General features: G+C 42.2%; 1 protein-coding gene across 2 annotated transcripts; it reads right to left on the minus strand.

The window, feature by feature from the left end:
* Positions 1-3,465: 3,465 nt before the first annotated feature.
* LOC122015564 (TSL-kinase interacting protein 1-like) lies at positions 3,466-10,089 on the minus strand. Of its 2 annotated transcripts, XM_042572537.1 has the most exons (16): positions 9,918-10,089; positions 9,694-9,826; positions 7,982-8,162; positions 7,786-7,868; positions 7,650-7,697; positions 7,208-7,317; positions 6,681-6,765; positions 6,331-6,592; positions 6,032-6,196; positions 5,814-5,917; positions 5,223-5,461; positions 5,031-5,134; positions 4,778-4,941; positions 4,288-4,680; positions 4,074-4,199; positions 3,466-3,976 (listed from the first exon to the last, which is right to left on the minus strand). In XM_042572537.1, exons 3-16 carry the CDS (start codon positions 8,076-8,078, stop codon positions 3,800-3,802), a joined length of 2,157 nt encoding a protein of 718 aa, XP_042428471.1. In that variant the 5' UTR covers positions 8,079-8,162; positions 9,694-9,826; positions 9,918-10,089; the 3' UTR covers positions 3,466-3,799. The 2 variants fall into 2 exon arrangements, with proteins under 2 accessions (XP_042428471.1, XP_042428470.1); XM_042572536.1 differs by lacking the exon at positions 9,694-9,826.
* Between the last annotated feature and the right edge of the window lie 6,931 nt (positions 10,090-17,020).

Raw genomic sequence — 17,020 nt, forward strand, 5'->3', positions numbered from 1 at the left:
GGTGTAAGTCTAGGCTAAGGGTAAACTTTAAGTATGAAAGGATCATACTTGAGTTGTTTAAAACTCAGCTTGAGACGTATCAGTCAACTAGTGGTTATATTAGTCAAATGATGCTTGATCCCGAACTCATAGAGAGTTTACAGCAGCCTATCAGTCGACTATTTCATGAGGACAGTTGACTGGTAGAATACTGTTGGATTAATGACGTATAGAATCCTTGAAGATCTTAATAGGAATAGTAATCATTACTTGTTACCAGTCGATTGATATTCTCACCAATCGACTGGTGATCAGGGTTTTAGAAACCAGCCTCAAATATAAAATACTTGAGAGCTTGGAGAGAATAACAACATTTCATACAAAAACATCCTTAAGCTCTCCAAGTGATCTCTAAACTTCCATACTCTAAATCTCTTCCTCCTAAACTCATCTTTCATCTTGTAAGAGGAAGAGATCATCTTATAAAGGTTTCTCCGCCTTTGAGCTTGGTTTGAGAAGGAGAATTTCATAGTGGAAGTGTGCTCATCGGTGTGGATCCTTGAATTAGTCATCTATAGGAGGTGTAGACCAAGTAAATCTAGGAGTTAGCATTGTATTTCCTTGTATTTCTTTCTAGCTTTCCATTGTTTTTGTTTCAGCTAACAAAGTTGTAGGAAGAAGTCGAAGAAATGCTATTCACCTCCCTCTAGCCAAAAACAAAGGTTCCAACATATACTTCACCGGTACTATGTTTTCGAAAGCTTCTAGGTCAAACTTCGACTTCACCACCTTCACTGCGTTAGCTCCTTGTCCTATCGCATCTCATTAGCATATCTATGAGAATGCCGAAGCATATATCATCATCTCCAAAGGTATAAATTCATAAAGTATAAGTTTTTTTAAATTGTTTATTTATTTCTCATTATAGCTTTATTTATGAAAACATATTTTTTATATTTAACTTTGTTAATACTCTTTGTCTCTCCTTTTGTGGAAGTTTAGAATAAAAATCTATTAAATGCCCCAATTTACTCATCTGATATAACTTGTCCTTTAAAGTTGATAAATGAATCTCACTTGCTGAAGTTGATGTAATTCTTTTACTTTCCTGTCATATAACAAAGCAACAATAAAGTTTTATAAAATTCAATTAAATATCTTTAGTGACACAAATTAAATTTAATTTAGTCACTAACTCTATACCACGAATGAAAAATATAAACAATAATTATGGAATTAGAATGACAGCAAACATAAATAACATATAATATAAAAAATATTAAATTTACTAATAAGTTAAATTAAGTTGATGAACTAAGAAAAACAAGACAATGAGATCTATACACATAAGGGATAGGTTAGAGATGATATAACTTATTTAGATTAAAAGATCCTTAACATATTTTAGATAGGAAGTATGACATAGAAAAAAAAAATCAAAATGCACTTTGTACTAAAGTTAAATAGTATTAACAATTCATCTTGATAGCATTAACCTATTTAGATTAAGTATGTTTTAGGTGATTCATTCAATTCATCTTGATCATTCAGGAGTTATACTCCATGAAAAACACATCAGTGTTATAAGTAGTCCCTTTATGTTATTCTTCAGCATACCAGAAATTCGACATCTTAAGAGATTACTAGTGAACATATTTGAGAATAGGAATTTGGAAGAAGAGACATTCAAATTCTCCAACGTAGCTATATCCTTCACAACAAAATATGTAGCATTATTGCTTGGAATCCTAAATAGAGGCATACATGTCAAGATGGATTCCAATGTTGCTTCTGATGCATTATTCAAAATATTTTTTCTAAGTAAAGAGCTAAATTGATCTAGATTAGAAAATCTAATGAGGACATATTGTCTCCGAGTTGATTCAGAAAGGATGTTTTGCTATTTTCATATATTATGAAAGAGGAGGGATCAAAAATCTCAAATATGGTATGCTTGAGTGATCATAATCGTCATATCATTTATATTTAGCTTCCGACATTATTTGTCAATCAATCAAATCAATTTGTCATTCAGTTGACTAATACAGTAATTAGTAGAATCGATGGTGTTATCAGTTGAATCAATTTGTCTTTGTTTACTTCAGAAATTGAATCACTCGACTAATTTCTCATGTCAGTTGAATCGATTCATCTCTGTTCAATTCAAAAACTGAATTAGTCAACTAATTTCTCATATCAGTTGAATCAATTTATCTCTATTTAATTTAGAAACTGAACCAAATGACTGATTTCTCATATTAGTAGAATTGATCCATCTCTGTTTACTTTAGAAACTAAATCAGTCGACTGATTTCTCATATCAGTCGAATTAATTTGTCTATATTCAATTCAGAAACTGAAACAATTGATTGATCTATGGACTTTTAGTCGAATCGATTCGTTTCTGACTTCCTAGTTGTATCGATTGTTTTGATCAATCAAATCAATTTGACTGATCTAAATTGATGTTAGACGAGTTTTTAAAGTCTACCAGTGTATTTTGAAATCCATTCAACTGCTTGCCCTAATTCTCGATTTCTTCTCCCTCCAAACCCTAAACGCTTCCGACCTTCTTCAGCGAGTCAGCGACTAGTGCTAGTGCTCCGACGACCTAAGGTAGGACTCTCTACTGCTTCTTCTCTTTATTAATCCCAAACCCTAACCTTACTATTCCTCATTGCTCTCTCTTTGACATCCCTTAGGGTTTCAACATTTCTAAGAAGCTCCTCTAGTTAGGACTTCGATGATTAGGAGGGAGAGTCGTTTGTCTTCATTGAGTTGTTGCACTATGTTGCAAACCATCGGAAACACATTAGTGTTGGAAATGGCGTGGTGTTTAGGTTTAGGTTTGACGAAGAAGTTGCACCATTGACGACCATTAGTGTTGGTTCGGATGCCCGTCGCGAAGAGAAATCGAACGTGATTTTGATTTCTTTTTCAATTTGGATGCATGCGACAGCCACAAGGAAAAAGGCGGAGGGTAAAATTGATATCCCATACATAATTTGATAATTTTCAAAGTAACATACATGAAATGGATATATACTTGGCAAACTTCGTTATGCAGTTCGGTAAAAACCTATTTTTTTTATTCGGCTTGATTTGACTTGATTGTCTTATCAAATAAGTTTGAACAACATAAAATTTAACTCGACTTAGCTCATTTACAACCTTAATTTTAAGGGGGGAAAAATTATGTCATGGTAAGATGGATCAATTAATCTGTTATTATTGGTGATTCAACTCCAAGACTCTTGGACAATGTGATCTCCTTTTGTTAATCTAAAAACCAAAATCTAACTTCCAATACAAGCTATAGAATTCAAACATAAGTTATGTTAGACAATCTAATGACAAGGATCTGAAGAAAGCAAAGAGAGAAAGCCAGATGCAAGATTTTGAATGACTCAAAACATATGAACAATGTATTAACACCAAAAAGTTACTAATGAGACATTAAGTGTACTTAGTGCAGTAGCCCTGATATTAAAGTTAGGAAGCAAGTGTAGGTATGACATTATTAACCATCCAAATTTTCCCAGTTAGCAGGTCTCAGGTCACTGCTGCCCATGGCAATATATTTAGTGGGTGATGAACAAGAACTATTCAGTTCTAGTCGAACCTTTCTCGACATAATAACCACAACATATTATGTACAGGGGTGGGAAAAAGTACATAATTTTGCCTTTACAGGTTCTATCAGCTATGCAAACAATCCAACTAATTCCCACAGCCTTCAAGCCCATCCTCTTGTTATCTATGGCCAGTGGTTTGAGTATACAACTTTGCATCGCAACTAAACCGGGCAATTCTTTTATTTTTAGGCTCTGCGTGACCCGGAGTCTTTATCGTCCACGCAAAAAAGTGAGAAATTCTGGAATTCGTCAAGGCTGTTGGCTATCAAGCGACTGAGACTAAGGCTGTCGCTAAATATTAGTTCTTGGCCCTGAAACTTAGAGGAAGGCATGTCCAAGTCCAGTGGCCCTAAAGAGTCAGCCTATACAAATTAACGAGTGGAAAGCACATTAGATTAGTTGCGTGTAGGTTATGTTTAGAAACCATCCATGAGTAAATGCTGACGAAAGAAAAAATACCCAGTAAATATCTGCAAAACTAGTATCCTTGTCCTGATAACCTCTCTCATCGGATGACTGAGCTTGACAAGATTCAACCTCCGACTTGAAAAGAGGTTCATCTCGAAAGCCGTGTCCACCAAAATCCTAGCAACAAAGGAGTGTAACAACTCAGTCAATATCTGAAGAGCAAACACTCCGTGTTTAGGAAAATAAAAGGCAGTAATCATCAAACCTTCAGAAAATTTGGAATTCCTGGTAGAGATTTAGAAGAATCTTGTTCGCCTGCCTCAGTGGAAGAGCTAGAGGCAAGATTCAATCTCTCATCTGGAACCATTTGAAAAGAAAATTGATCACGGGTATCTTCGGCATCCCAGATGGATGGTTGTGATGCCTTATTCAAAATGGGAGATAATTGATGGCCAGATATGTGGGCAGCAATAGCTGCATCAAATGAGTCACAACTAAAAGAGGCCAGATGAAGCAAAGGGCCAGTTGGTTCATCAGTGGAATTTATTCGTTCTGAATTAGCAGCCTTGGATGCTTCATTAAATAGATCTCCAACACTTATATTGGTTAGACTATCAGCCCATTCCCCAGCAGAGACACAGTTTAGTTCGGCATAGACCTGAAATACAGAAATGAACGTCTTATATTTGCATTAAAACTGGAACAAACTGGCTCAAAGGAAGACTAGCAACTTAGAACATGGGAAACAGTAGTACCATATCCTTCTTTTTCCATTTCCGTTCATCTTTAGCTATTCTAATAGAAGATGGCCCTGCATCAGCGGCAGGCTCAAAAAATCTATCCTCACAGTGAGTGCAATCCTGCTCTGGAACATCAGTAATTGGAGTTGCAACATCTTCCATTAAACTTTCTTGATTTTCTGTCATCACAGAGGTAGTTTTAGCCATGAGTGACTTGCAGACATCAAACAAGGTCTGTATTATCAAATTAAATGTTTAAGGATAATACCATGTCGAGCATCTTCTAAAAGGTCACAATTTTCAGAAGATGAAGCTGTGTGAGATGATTGAATACCATTTGACCCATGTTCTAAAGTGGTGAACCAGCCATACCTTGACACAAGATATTAGTCAGAAAGATATCAAGTGGCCAATGTCAGTTATTCAAGTTTTGACTGAGATGTTGTTGGTTTTCTGATACCTCAGACGGAAAACAGCAGGACTGCCAACCATAGCATACACATCTGAAGTACTGATTACAGTGTCTTTTACAGTCCACATTTTGGAACTTACTATCTCCTGCTTAACAGAGTAGGGGAGAAGTACGAGCTCTCCTGATGCTATGTTAGAGTCTCCCCACTTGCGGTGTAGATGTTCCATGACTGACGATATCCTTTTCCTAGCACTTAAAGTGAGCTCTAAATGTGGATTGTGTCCATCCTACATGCAAATGAACACATTATCATTATTATTGATTATTTTAGGATCAATAAACTAACATCAGAAGAAACAAGCATGAAGTCAAAGTAAGACTTCTCATGTCTAAGTCTGATTAGACCAAGGTTGGCTTGAGCGGTTTAGGGTTTGAACAAGTTGGCTAATGCCTGCTAAACTTGACCATTATTTTCCAAACTCCATAGTCCATTATATCTTCTTCCCACTCCCATCCCCTATCTCCCTCTCAACACCCTCTCTATGGGCACACAAGACAAACAAATGTTTCACTCCCAAGTGTTGCAAAGATGGAACAGGATATGATTCAATCTTAAAGCCAGCATGGACTTGAATGTACCTTTTCAAGAACACTTCGAGTATGATCATCAACGGGAAACAACTGTAACTTCAACTTGAAAGAAGGTTCAGTGGTTGATTTGGTCATCTGGTCAGGGAAAATTCCTGTACGAATCAATGGATGCCATGTCATGTTGTAGATGTTTCACTTATTTGGATTACAAATTAAGAAGCATCACAAAATTCTTAAATAAAGGATCAATCAATCGATGGCCTTACCACCATCTGTGATCTTATTGGATATTGCATCACTGGTTTCTCCATTAAAAGAAAATTTTATTTTATTGGTTGCTCGCTCCAATTGTTCAGCGGCATCAGCAACCAAAGAAACGCCTGCCATCGCAGCCTTTTCCCATCTTTTATATTCAGCAGAGGAAACAACACCTTATATACAAAAAAAATATATTGAATTTGCAACTCCAATTTGAGGGCATATTAATCATGTCAACACAACAGGTCCTGTGGCATTAGGAGAGGAGTTTTATATGTAATATCAAACAGAATCAAGAATAGTTCACCTGGCCTCCTTTTTTGCCTCTGTGATTTCATAGATAAGTCCCGTTTGCAGTTCACGTTTGAATACATCTCAGTCTTCTGGAAGGCAGCTTTCGAAGCTGTTGATTTGTTAGTGTTCGCAGCTTCAACGGTTAGTAATTTGACTGGATAAATGTCATTCCCTGGTCCCTTACTGAGAATCATGTTTGAAGATGTATGAGAATAAACATCTTCAGGAAGTCTTTTTCTTCTAGTCTTGTTTCTGTCCTTTAGAAGTTGATTTTCCTACAAAGCAACCCATCCAATTTAATTTCTGATAGGTAACCAGAAAGGAGAAAGTTGAAGCATAAAAGGCTTGGAAAATTGCACTGACCAAAGCTTCAATAAATATCTTAAACCTCCGGGGTTTCAAATGCAGTTTTGAGGCAGTGCAGCTGTGTTTTTCTAGTAAAGACCACCTACCATATAAAACAACCATGATCAATATTTTTTGCAACATATAACTAGCTAGGCCATTTGATAAGTGAACCTGTATTCAGACATCTGTCTTAACAAGATTATAAAGCTTCAGTTAAATTAACAAGAAGTGTTTAGCTTATATCCCAACCCAAAGTGCCACCATCAAATTTAAACTAAATTAGCCTGGTAACCATTTTACAAATTTCCTTAAGGTGCATGTGAACGATGCACTACCAATTGGATGTATCATAGGAACTAACCCATATGTTACTCTGATAACCTTACAGTCATGTTAATATAAAGTTGAGGATGTTAATACATCAAGCATGGTTATGGCAAAGAGAATATAGATTCATTCAATATTCATCATGGGCAATAACAGAACAACTAGTGCAGTCAATGCTAATAAAGTAGATCAATAGAAACATAATGAACAGTTACCATCGGAGCATTGCAGCATTAGTATCCTTTGAATTTTTAGCATCAAATGAGAACCCAGGTCCTAGAAGCTTGTTCATACGTCTCACAAGGCGATAATAATAATGCCTAACCTTTATACCAGAAAAAAAAATCATGTTAGAAAACTGAAAAAGTATAACAAACTAACAGTATAAATCAAGCATTTTGCACTTTGCCCATGAATACAATTAGAGGCAACTATCAACTTAAATGATTAGCAGCAAAGTATGATGCGGAAAGGAAAAAAGATCCATCACATATAATTGCAAAAAAAAAAAAACCTCACATTTTTTTAATATATTAACAGTAATGTGAAATTAATTAAATTTACAATGCCATGCCTAAAGCAACTTGGAAGAAAAATATGATAATATACTGGAAGAAAAATATGATAATATATAACTTGTCATGTAAAGGTACATACTTGGTCTTTGTTTTTACTCTGAACACGACAGGTGATCTTCTCAAAGTTCTATAATATGAGAAACGAGATATCAAGTTAGCAAAAATTAGAGAAGTAGACTGTGTATAAAAAAAAAGTAAGTAGAAAAAGGTAAAACCTTGCCAACTTGTCGTAGTGCATTAAAAAAATTCTCCTCCTCTTGTCGGGTCCATGCATCCCATTGCCGTGTAGGTTTTTTAACTAAACATAGCCATCCAAATATGAATTATAATATTGACATTTCAAAAAGATAGCTAATGTTGAAACACAATCTACAAAACAAAATGATTTATGTTCAAAAAATAAAATTATACCAGGATTCTGAGATCCAGTAGAAATTGCGGATGAAAGAAAGGTATTTTTTGCATCCTTTATCAACAAATTTTCTACTGGGAGAGTTTGATGTTCCATAACCAGGATGTTTGGTAAGACAAGAAACTCTCTGAAGTTCTCAAATCCTCAACCAGCTTCATCCACATCCATGGATCTAAACTCCTAATAAAGCAAGTGCACTATAAATCTAAGTAAACATGTTAACAAAACATAAAAAAAATAACGATCAACACTATAATACAAGAGGGAAAAGGGAAATTAAATAGTGATAGACACTAAAATACTAGTAAGTACATATTCTTATAATTTTGTTGATCTTGACTAAAAAAATTGTAACATTGAAGAAAAATGAGATTGACAAGGGAGGTATTGATCTGGATTCCTTTCTGACCTTCCAGCACCAGACCTTAGGGTGTGGCACAACAACCCAAACAACAACTAAGGTGGTGTGTCAAAGCTACTACACGATAAAGTCAAACATTAAAAAGAGTCATAATCAGGAATATTTCCATGCAAAGATATAAGCATACTAGTTATTGGTACTTGAAAATTGAGATTGTTTGTTACTTGCGAATTTTTATTAGTGGTACGGGTACTTGGGTAGAATGAGCACAAGTTTTGTTAGATTATTTAATGTTTCACTTGTTTATTCTTACTCCTGAAGCCAGCATCAGAAAGTGTACATTCCAAATTGATCGAGAAACCATAACATGGAACCAATATTAGAATTGATCAGTAAATGTGAACATGACTATAGGATGAACTTAAAAGTTTGATATCAATAAAAAAGATAGACAAACTCAATGTTCATGAGAATAAAAGTATAATTACCTATGTGAGCCTTCTTCTAACAAATCAAAGTACAGTGTGAATTTTTAATTGGATAACTACTATTTTGTATGATTAACTAACAAATATACAATCATTATTGTCAAGTCATGTTTAGGATTAACTACATATCTCTTCATTGAACTATATGCAAGTCTATATCATTACTAATACTTAAATCAATTAAGTCATTTTAATTATATGTATTATAAACTAACAGATATAATAAAAAACTCAAAGGAATATTAATATCAACTTGTACAGGAACAGAATAAATAAAAACAAATTAAATAGACCAATAGAAGAAGAAAGTTTCAATAGGAATACAAATTAAATGGCATATTCTCTTACATACAATATTCTGGCCTATGTATCACCATTGAAGAATGAGGACTATCAAAGTTGAAGAGAACTGACCAATGCATCATCATTATGATGCATTGATGTTAGATTGGTATTAGATTGAAAAGTAAGTGGCTGGCCAGTAAAATACATTAACATAGCAAAACTTACTTTCGTTTCAATCAACAAGCCAATTTCTTTTGAGATCTATAGATTATTCTAGTTCCTTAACCTACAAAATCCCATTGTTTGTTCATGCAAAAAGATCACATATCTACGTTGAATTGTTTTGGTATGCATACATTGGAAGCTGTCACATTGTATTTCAAACAAACGATCCAACAGGTTGCAGTACTTCAATCACCAAAGGAAGCAATCTTACAGTCAGACGCTAGGAATACAATTGTTTTCCTCTCAGGGACAGCCCAGTCAAAGTATAATTCGAACACAAAACTAATTCCTTGTTATCCTGTTAGCATTAAAGAAAGAAGAAGAAAAAAGGCTCCTTTCGGGATCATATTACCAAATGAGATCATCCGCGTATTATAACTGAAACCGCCAATACGTCTATAGCCTTGGAAGTTCCAGAAAAGATTGATTCGATTTTGTGAAAGAAGCCATCGAGGATTGGGAAAGTAATCTAGAGAGATGGAATTCTTCATCCGCAAAAAGGCAGAATCAATCGCGAATCTTGAACGAAAAACAAAGGCAAAAAAAAAAACGAAGTAGAGGCTTGGTGGGGAGTACCGGCGAGCGACAGAGGGGGTGCGCGCAGACGGAGGCAGAGATCGGGAGGACCGAGGAAGACGGTAAGGATGCGGGGAAGGTAAAGGGAGGTGTTCTAGGGCTAAATTGCACGGGCACGGCAACAGACGGGAAGGAGAGAGAGAAAAGAGTCGGTCAGACAAAGTATCGAACTCAACTCAAATTGGTGGTGTTTAGGCTTAGGCCATTTTTGTTATGAGCCCGAGCCTGAGCTTGAGCCTGAGCCTGAGCTCGAGTTTGGGCCTGGTGATCCATACCTATATTGACTCGACCTTCAAGCTTAACACTTGAAATTTTTTAATGAATTTTTAGTAATTATTTAAAAAGTTTGAAAGGGTATTTGATCGAGTCACGGTAAACAAGCTAAGTTGAGTGAAACTTTGTGTCCTTTAAACTTGTTTTTGATTAAATTAATCAAGTCAAATTGAGTTTCACATAACATTAATCAAGTCTTTAAAATGATGCTTTAAGTTTGACTTAAACTTGGTTCATTTAAATATTACTAAGCTCGAATTATTTGTTTATTTAAAATTTTTATATTTTTAAATTTATTTGATTGATTATTAAGTTTGATACTACAAGTTTGTTTGTTTTGAGATTTTTTTTTTTGTCTATTTATAAGTTTGCTAAGGATTTTTTTTTTAATAATATAAGTTTTTAGCTCTTTGAATCAACTAATTATGAAGGTGATCAATTTTGTCCTATAAAAATTTTTTACATGTTGATCCTGTCTGAACCAGGAGTCAACGGACACTGGGCACGTGGCGCTCCCTGCTGGATCCTCGAGTGCTCCGGTGAACCTGCAGCAAAACCGAGCCGGGAAGGGTGTCCCGGCGACGGCCCTCCGACGCTCAAGTCAGGCGAGGAATAACAAAAAAGGTGGCCTCAGGATGAAGACTCGCGTACCTCCGGTGAAGAAACGGAGACCTTATAAAGACCTCTCGAAGGAGCCTGGGCGCGCCAATCAAAGCCATCACCTGCTTTCGACCATGCCCAGGTATGGGTCTGTCAGAAGGACCATGCCCAGGTGTGGGTCTGTCAGAAAGACGTCCATAAGTCAATACCGCTACTATATCAACCTCTCCATGATGTGATGGCGAGATCCTCCATCGTGCACTCTTGTGTACGGCGTAATCATTAGACATGCCTTTGCTGACATCTCATATCCTGAGCCAAACGAATAGGCCGCTCGGCTAACCTTCGTACCTCGCCCTTATCCTGGCCGAACGGACCACCCGCTTGGACCTACGGTCCCAGCCGGGTAGACGCCCCGCTCGGCCATTCGGTTCTCCCGCCTTGGCGTCGGAAACCCCAGCCCATGACTGGGTTATCTTTGGTTCCGCTCGGACTTACTCCGCTGCTCGGCGCGGCCATTAACCGCTTAGTCAGCCCTCCATCTGTCCTCAAGCTGAGACCCTTCAGGAAGTGGGTCCCCCATTCTTACCGCCGGATCACTTGCCTTCCCTTCAAGTCTAGTCGAAGGAGGCAGTGAGTCCGACTGACTGGACTATGTGTCCGAGCGGGCGGTCGTCGCCTTACCATCGCTTATAATATCCCTTGAGCCGTTCGGCCCTTATGCCAAATTTAGCCACTCGGCTCTTCGTTTTGGTTGTCTTGTCGCTCAACGTGGATGCTTGCTTGTCTAAATCTTCTCGAAAATCACGCAAATCCTCTTCATTAAGCCGAAGCATGCGCGATATGGGCGCCTTAATTGCGCCTGGTGACAGAGCGCCACGTGGCTCTTCTTGCGTGGCGGTGATGATCCGTACGATGGGACGCCAATTACTTTGAAATGGACGGTTAGATGATGACCTCGTCTCTCGTGACCTGCATCCGACGGCGGAGGCCGACCGACCTCAGCCGTATAAAGCCTCCGTCTCCTTCCTTCGCCGCATGCTTGCTTGCGCGTTGTCCTTCTGCCTCTTCTTCTGCTGTGACCTCCGACGATCCAGTTCCTGTTTTTCGGCGGCTACCATCCCACCGGTGATCCTTTCCGTCCGTTTCCTTCTCAGTGAGTCTTCTCCCTTCGTTTACAAGGTCTTCCCAACTCGTTTTGCCTCTTTTGTTCCCATTCCTTCGGTCTCTTGCTATCTTTTTGCTTCTCCGAGATGGCAAGCTCCTCCGAACCCGCTGTTGGTGTTCATGGCCCTTGGTATCTGACCATGGAGAGTCGATTTGATGAAGAGGACGCTCGGCGCCTTGTTCAGACGTGCGGGATTCCTGATGACCATGAAATGGTTATAGCCGACCCGACCGACCGGCCCCATGACCCTCCGATTGGCACCGTTTATTTTTTTCTAGACCAATTCCAGGGCGGCCTTAGATTTCCTACCCATCCCTTTATCTTAGAGGTTTGTAATTATTTCCGCATCCCGCTCGGCCAACTTGTGCCGAATTCCTTTAGGCTGCTGAGCGGGGTGGTCGTCCTCTTTAAGCTGCACAGTATCCCACTCGACCCCAAGATATTCCACTATTTCTTCTACCCCAAACAATCCGAGCTGGGCACTTTTATTTTTCAGAGTAGAATAGGCTTCAAATTTTTTGATAATATGCCAACCTCCAACAAGCACTGGAAGGAGTTCTTCTTCTATATACGACTTCCTGAGCGGCCAGCATTCCGAACCAAATGGCAGACCGCTGTGCCGACCCAGCCGGAGCTCGGCAAATTCAGAAGCAATCCAGTCTACCTTCATGCGGCAAACTGGTTGTCCGGTCAGCGATACAAAATCGACCAGTTGCTTCTCAAGGGGGTGTTGTACATTTTTGGATTATCTCCCGTTCGGGCCAATCTCCCCTACCGCATGAGTAAGACTCTTTACTCCCTTCGCCTTTTTTATCTAACTGATTTTAATTTTTTCCACTGCAGCTGAAGTCATGTGGCGCTCCAAGGCTACCGATCATCTGAAACTGAAGGTCGTGGAAATTGAGGCGACCACCAAAAAAGAGCTCGCCAAGCGGGGTCTCATTCCCAGCCGCCCGGCAGATGCAGGAGAGGGGGGGCGCAGTCTGCCCCTGAAACAGAAGTTGCCCAAGCCGCTTCAACGGAGGTCGAGGCAGATCCTGTTTCTTTTGCTCCAGCCGAGCTGGGAATCCCTCAGATTGGGGATTTACCATCGGGAGTTCGGCGGAAACGTCGAAGAGACTCCATCCTTCCGCCGACCAAAGAAGGCGAACCACGGGCGCCGATCGAGATTGCCTTGCCCGATCGCACGGAGTCGCAGATCGGGACCCCCGTGGCTTCGCCCATCGCACAACACTCTGGCTCTCCTCCGCGGACTCGTCGTCGCTTACGACAGTTGGGCGAGACTTCGACCATAGGGGAGTCCTCGGGCCAGGCGACTACGGCCGAGACAGGGCCGGCCGACCACCCGACCATCAAGACAACCCTCCGATTTCCTTCGGAGGAATATTTATTATCTGTCGATCGGCCATCGAGCCCCGTTCACGAAATAACCCTGACGGGTCCGCTTGCCAAGCTCTTCGAGGACGCCCAGATTCAGGTGGCCCTCATGACGCCCAAGCAGCTCGGCGATAACAACATGCAGCAGGCCACTCAGGTACGTTCATTTTTCTTCCTGTGCCATGCTACCGTTTAGCTCCTGATTTTATTATTTCCCTTGTAGCGTTGGGCTGAGCAAATCGCCACTAGCCATCGGCTAGCCGAGCTGGAGGATCTCTTGGAAAAACTCCAAGTGTCGGGGGGTCCATCGGCCGAGCGGGAGAGACAAGTCCTCGAGGCCGAACAGAAGAAGGCCGTCGACCTGGCTACAGAGGTGGCTCGACTCGAAGACTTGGTGAAGAAGCGCGACGGGGACGTGAAGCGTGCCAGTGGCCGGAAGAGGCAGGCGATTGCTGATCTGGATAAGATGAAAGTTGAAGTTCGAGCCCTAGATCAGCAATCTAAGAAACTGGAAGCCCAACTGGCTGCCGAACGGGATGGGCGCTCTGTTGAACGCACCAAAGCGGAGGTGGACCAGAAAGTTCTTCAAGATTCACTGATTGCCTCCCGGGCGGCGCTCAGACAATATAAGGAGGGAGAGTTGAGTCGCCTAGCAGCAGCGCGCCAAGAATACCTCTGCTCGGAACGGTTCGGCGCAAAATTCGGCGGCAACGTTTCCTCCACTTTCGCCGAGGCGGTCAAGGTCACCATGGCGTACTTGAAGAAGGGTGGCCATCTTCCCGCGGGAATGCACATTCCCGCCTCCGACCTGGCGACCATGATAGATGATATCCTGGACGCCTTTTTTAATTTTGAGGACCCGGAGTGAGGCGAGCTCTTCTAAGTACTTTCTGTATTTCCTCCGCTTTGCTAATGTAAAACTTTTGTACGTGCCGTTCGGCATAATTGTATTCCTTTACTTGTATTTTTGTTTGCCCTTCCTTGCCCCTTTTTATTCTGTTTGATGCTCATTCGTAGAATCAACTAGGCTCGACTTGTTTCTCACTAAACGACCGATCAGGTTAATCGATTGGCTCGTTTTCCTCAAAATCGTTTAGCGCTTGGATATACTGTTTGCGTTCCGCGAATGTGAAGTATTGACAAACTGATGGCCGATCGGCCTTAATCAATTTAGTACTTGCGAACGCTCGTTATTTGGCGTCCTTAGTTCCATCCAAGTTCACAGTCGCGGGTTCGGCACTCGATCTTTAACGACGGGGCTCGTCGGCCTTCCGCTCGGCCGTTTATAGACGTCGGCTCGTCTCTCGATCTTTAACGTCGGAGCTCGACGGCGCGGATATTTATAGCCGGTCAGCGCAGCTCTCGATCTTTAACGACGGGGCTCGTCGGCCTTCCGCTCGGCCGTTTATAGACGCCGGCTCGTCTCTCGATCTTTAACGTCGGAGCTCGACGGTGCAGATATTTATAGCCGGTCGGCGCTGCTCTCGATCTTTAACGACGGGGCTCGTCGGCCTTCCGCTCGGCCATTTATAGACGCCGGCTCGTCTCCCGATCTTTAACGCCGAGTCGACGCGGATATTTATAGCCGGTCGGCCTCGATCTTTAACGACGGGCTCGTCGGCGCGGCGTTTATAGACGCGGCTCGTCTCCCGATCTTTAACGCCGGAGCTCGACGGCGCGGATATTTATAGCGGCCGGCTCGATCTTTAACGACGGGCTCGTCGGCCTTCCGCTCGGTTATAGGCGCGGCCCTCGATCTTTAACGTCGGAGCTCGACGGTGCGGATATTTATAGCCGGTCGGCGCTGCTCTCGATCTTTAACGACGGGGCTCGTCGGCCTTCCGCTCGGCCGTTTATAGACGCCGGCTCGTCTCCCGATCTTTAACGTCAGAGCTCGACGGCGCGGATATTTATAGCCGGTCGGCGCGGCTCTCGATCTTTAACGACGGGGCTCGTCGGCCTTCCGCTCGGCCGTTTATAGACGCCGGCTCGTCTCCCGATCTTTAACGTCGGAGCTCGACGGCGCGGATATTTATAGCCGGTCGGCGCGGCTCTCCGGTTTAACGTCTGGGCTAGACAGCGCGGATATTTATAGCCGGTCGGCACGGCTCTCCGGTTTAACGTCTGGGCTAGACGACCTTCCAGGCTAACTCCTTACCAGGTCGAGCGACCTTGGCCTTCCGTTCAGCAGAGAATACTCAATGTGTTTTCATCTTTCTGCTTCCTGCATCGCAAGTACATAGGCGACCAAAAAGTATATAAATTTATATTTAGCACACCTTTCACCCAACTTAAAGAACGTACTCCTGGCCGAACGGCTCAGGGTCTACTTCGTCGAGCATTTTGGTTCGGCTAATTTACCTCCGTCCGGACGGTACGGGGCCTTCGATTCTTGTTGACAATGCCTTATATTTGTTATCTTGATTCTTCATTTCTGCATTTCCAGCATTCAGTCGAAAAAAATACACAGGATGATTTACATTGGCACACCTTTCACCCCGCCCGGTAAGGCTGGAGGTGGTTCGCGCTCCACGGCCTATCTAACTGTCGACCGTCCTCATCCTCCAAATAATACGCGCCCGAGCGGAGCTTTTCGATGATTTTGAAGGGACCGGCCCACGGAGCTTCAAGCTTGCCGACGTCGCCGACCAGTTTGACTTTCTTCTAGACAAGGTCGCCAACCTGGAATGATCGGGGAATGACGCGGCGGTTGTAGTTTTGCTTCATTCGTTGACGGTATGCCATCAGCCGAACGGATGCCTTGGCTCGCTCCTCGGCAATCAAATCCAGCTCCATGTTCCTCCGATCGGCGTTGCCTTCATCGTACACTTGGACCCGGACGGACTCGACGCCGACTTCAACCGGAATGACTGCTTCGCCATCGTACACCAGATGAAAAGGTGTGACGCCCGTTGCTTCCTTAGGAGTCGTCCGAATGGCCCATAAAACGCCCGGCACTTCATCCGGCCAACTTCCCCCCACGTGGTCGAGCCGAGCGCGCAGAATACGGAGAATTTTCCGGTTGGCTACTTCGGCTTGACCGTTGCTTTGGGGGTAAGCCACGGACGTGAAGTGTTGCTCGATGCCGTAGCTTTTGCACCAATCTTCTAGCATCTTCCCTGTGAATTGCCGCCCATTGTCGGAAACCAATCGGCGAGGGATGCCGAACCTACAGATGATGTGTTGCCAGATGAATTTTTTGACCATCTGCTCGGTGATCCTGGCTAGTGGCTCGGCCTCTACCCACTTGGAAAAATAATCGACCGCTACCAGCAAAAATTTCCTCTGCCCGGTCGCCATCGGAAACGGACCCACAATATCCATTCCCCATTGATCGAACGGACACGAAACGGCTGATGTCTTCATCTCCTCTGCCGGTCGGTGCTAGAAGTTGTGATACTTCTGGCATGAAAGGCACGTAGATACTGCCCGAGCGGCATCCATTTGTAAGGTCGGCCAAAAGTATCCAGCTAGTAGGATCTTTTTAGCTAGTGATCGTCCGCCCGGATGTCCTCCGCACGATCCTTGATGTACCTCTTGGAGGATGTAAGCCGAGTCCTCCGAGTTCATGCATTTCAGCAGCGGGCGAGAGAAAGCCTTCTTGTAGAGCTGATCGCCAATGAGTGTGAACCGACCGGCCCTCCTCCTGAGCAACTGAGCTTCATCCTGATCGGCCGGTGTGGCT

Source organism: Zingiber officinale, chromosome 8B, assembly GCF_018446385.1.
Source record: "Zingiber officinale cultivar Zhangliang chromosome 8B, Zo_v1.1, whole genome shotgun sequence".
Classification (NCBI taxonomy): domain Eukaryota; kingdom Viridiplantae; phylum Streptophyta; class Magnoliopsida; order Zingiberales; family Zingiberaceae; genus Zingiber; species Zingiber officinale.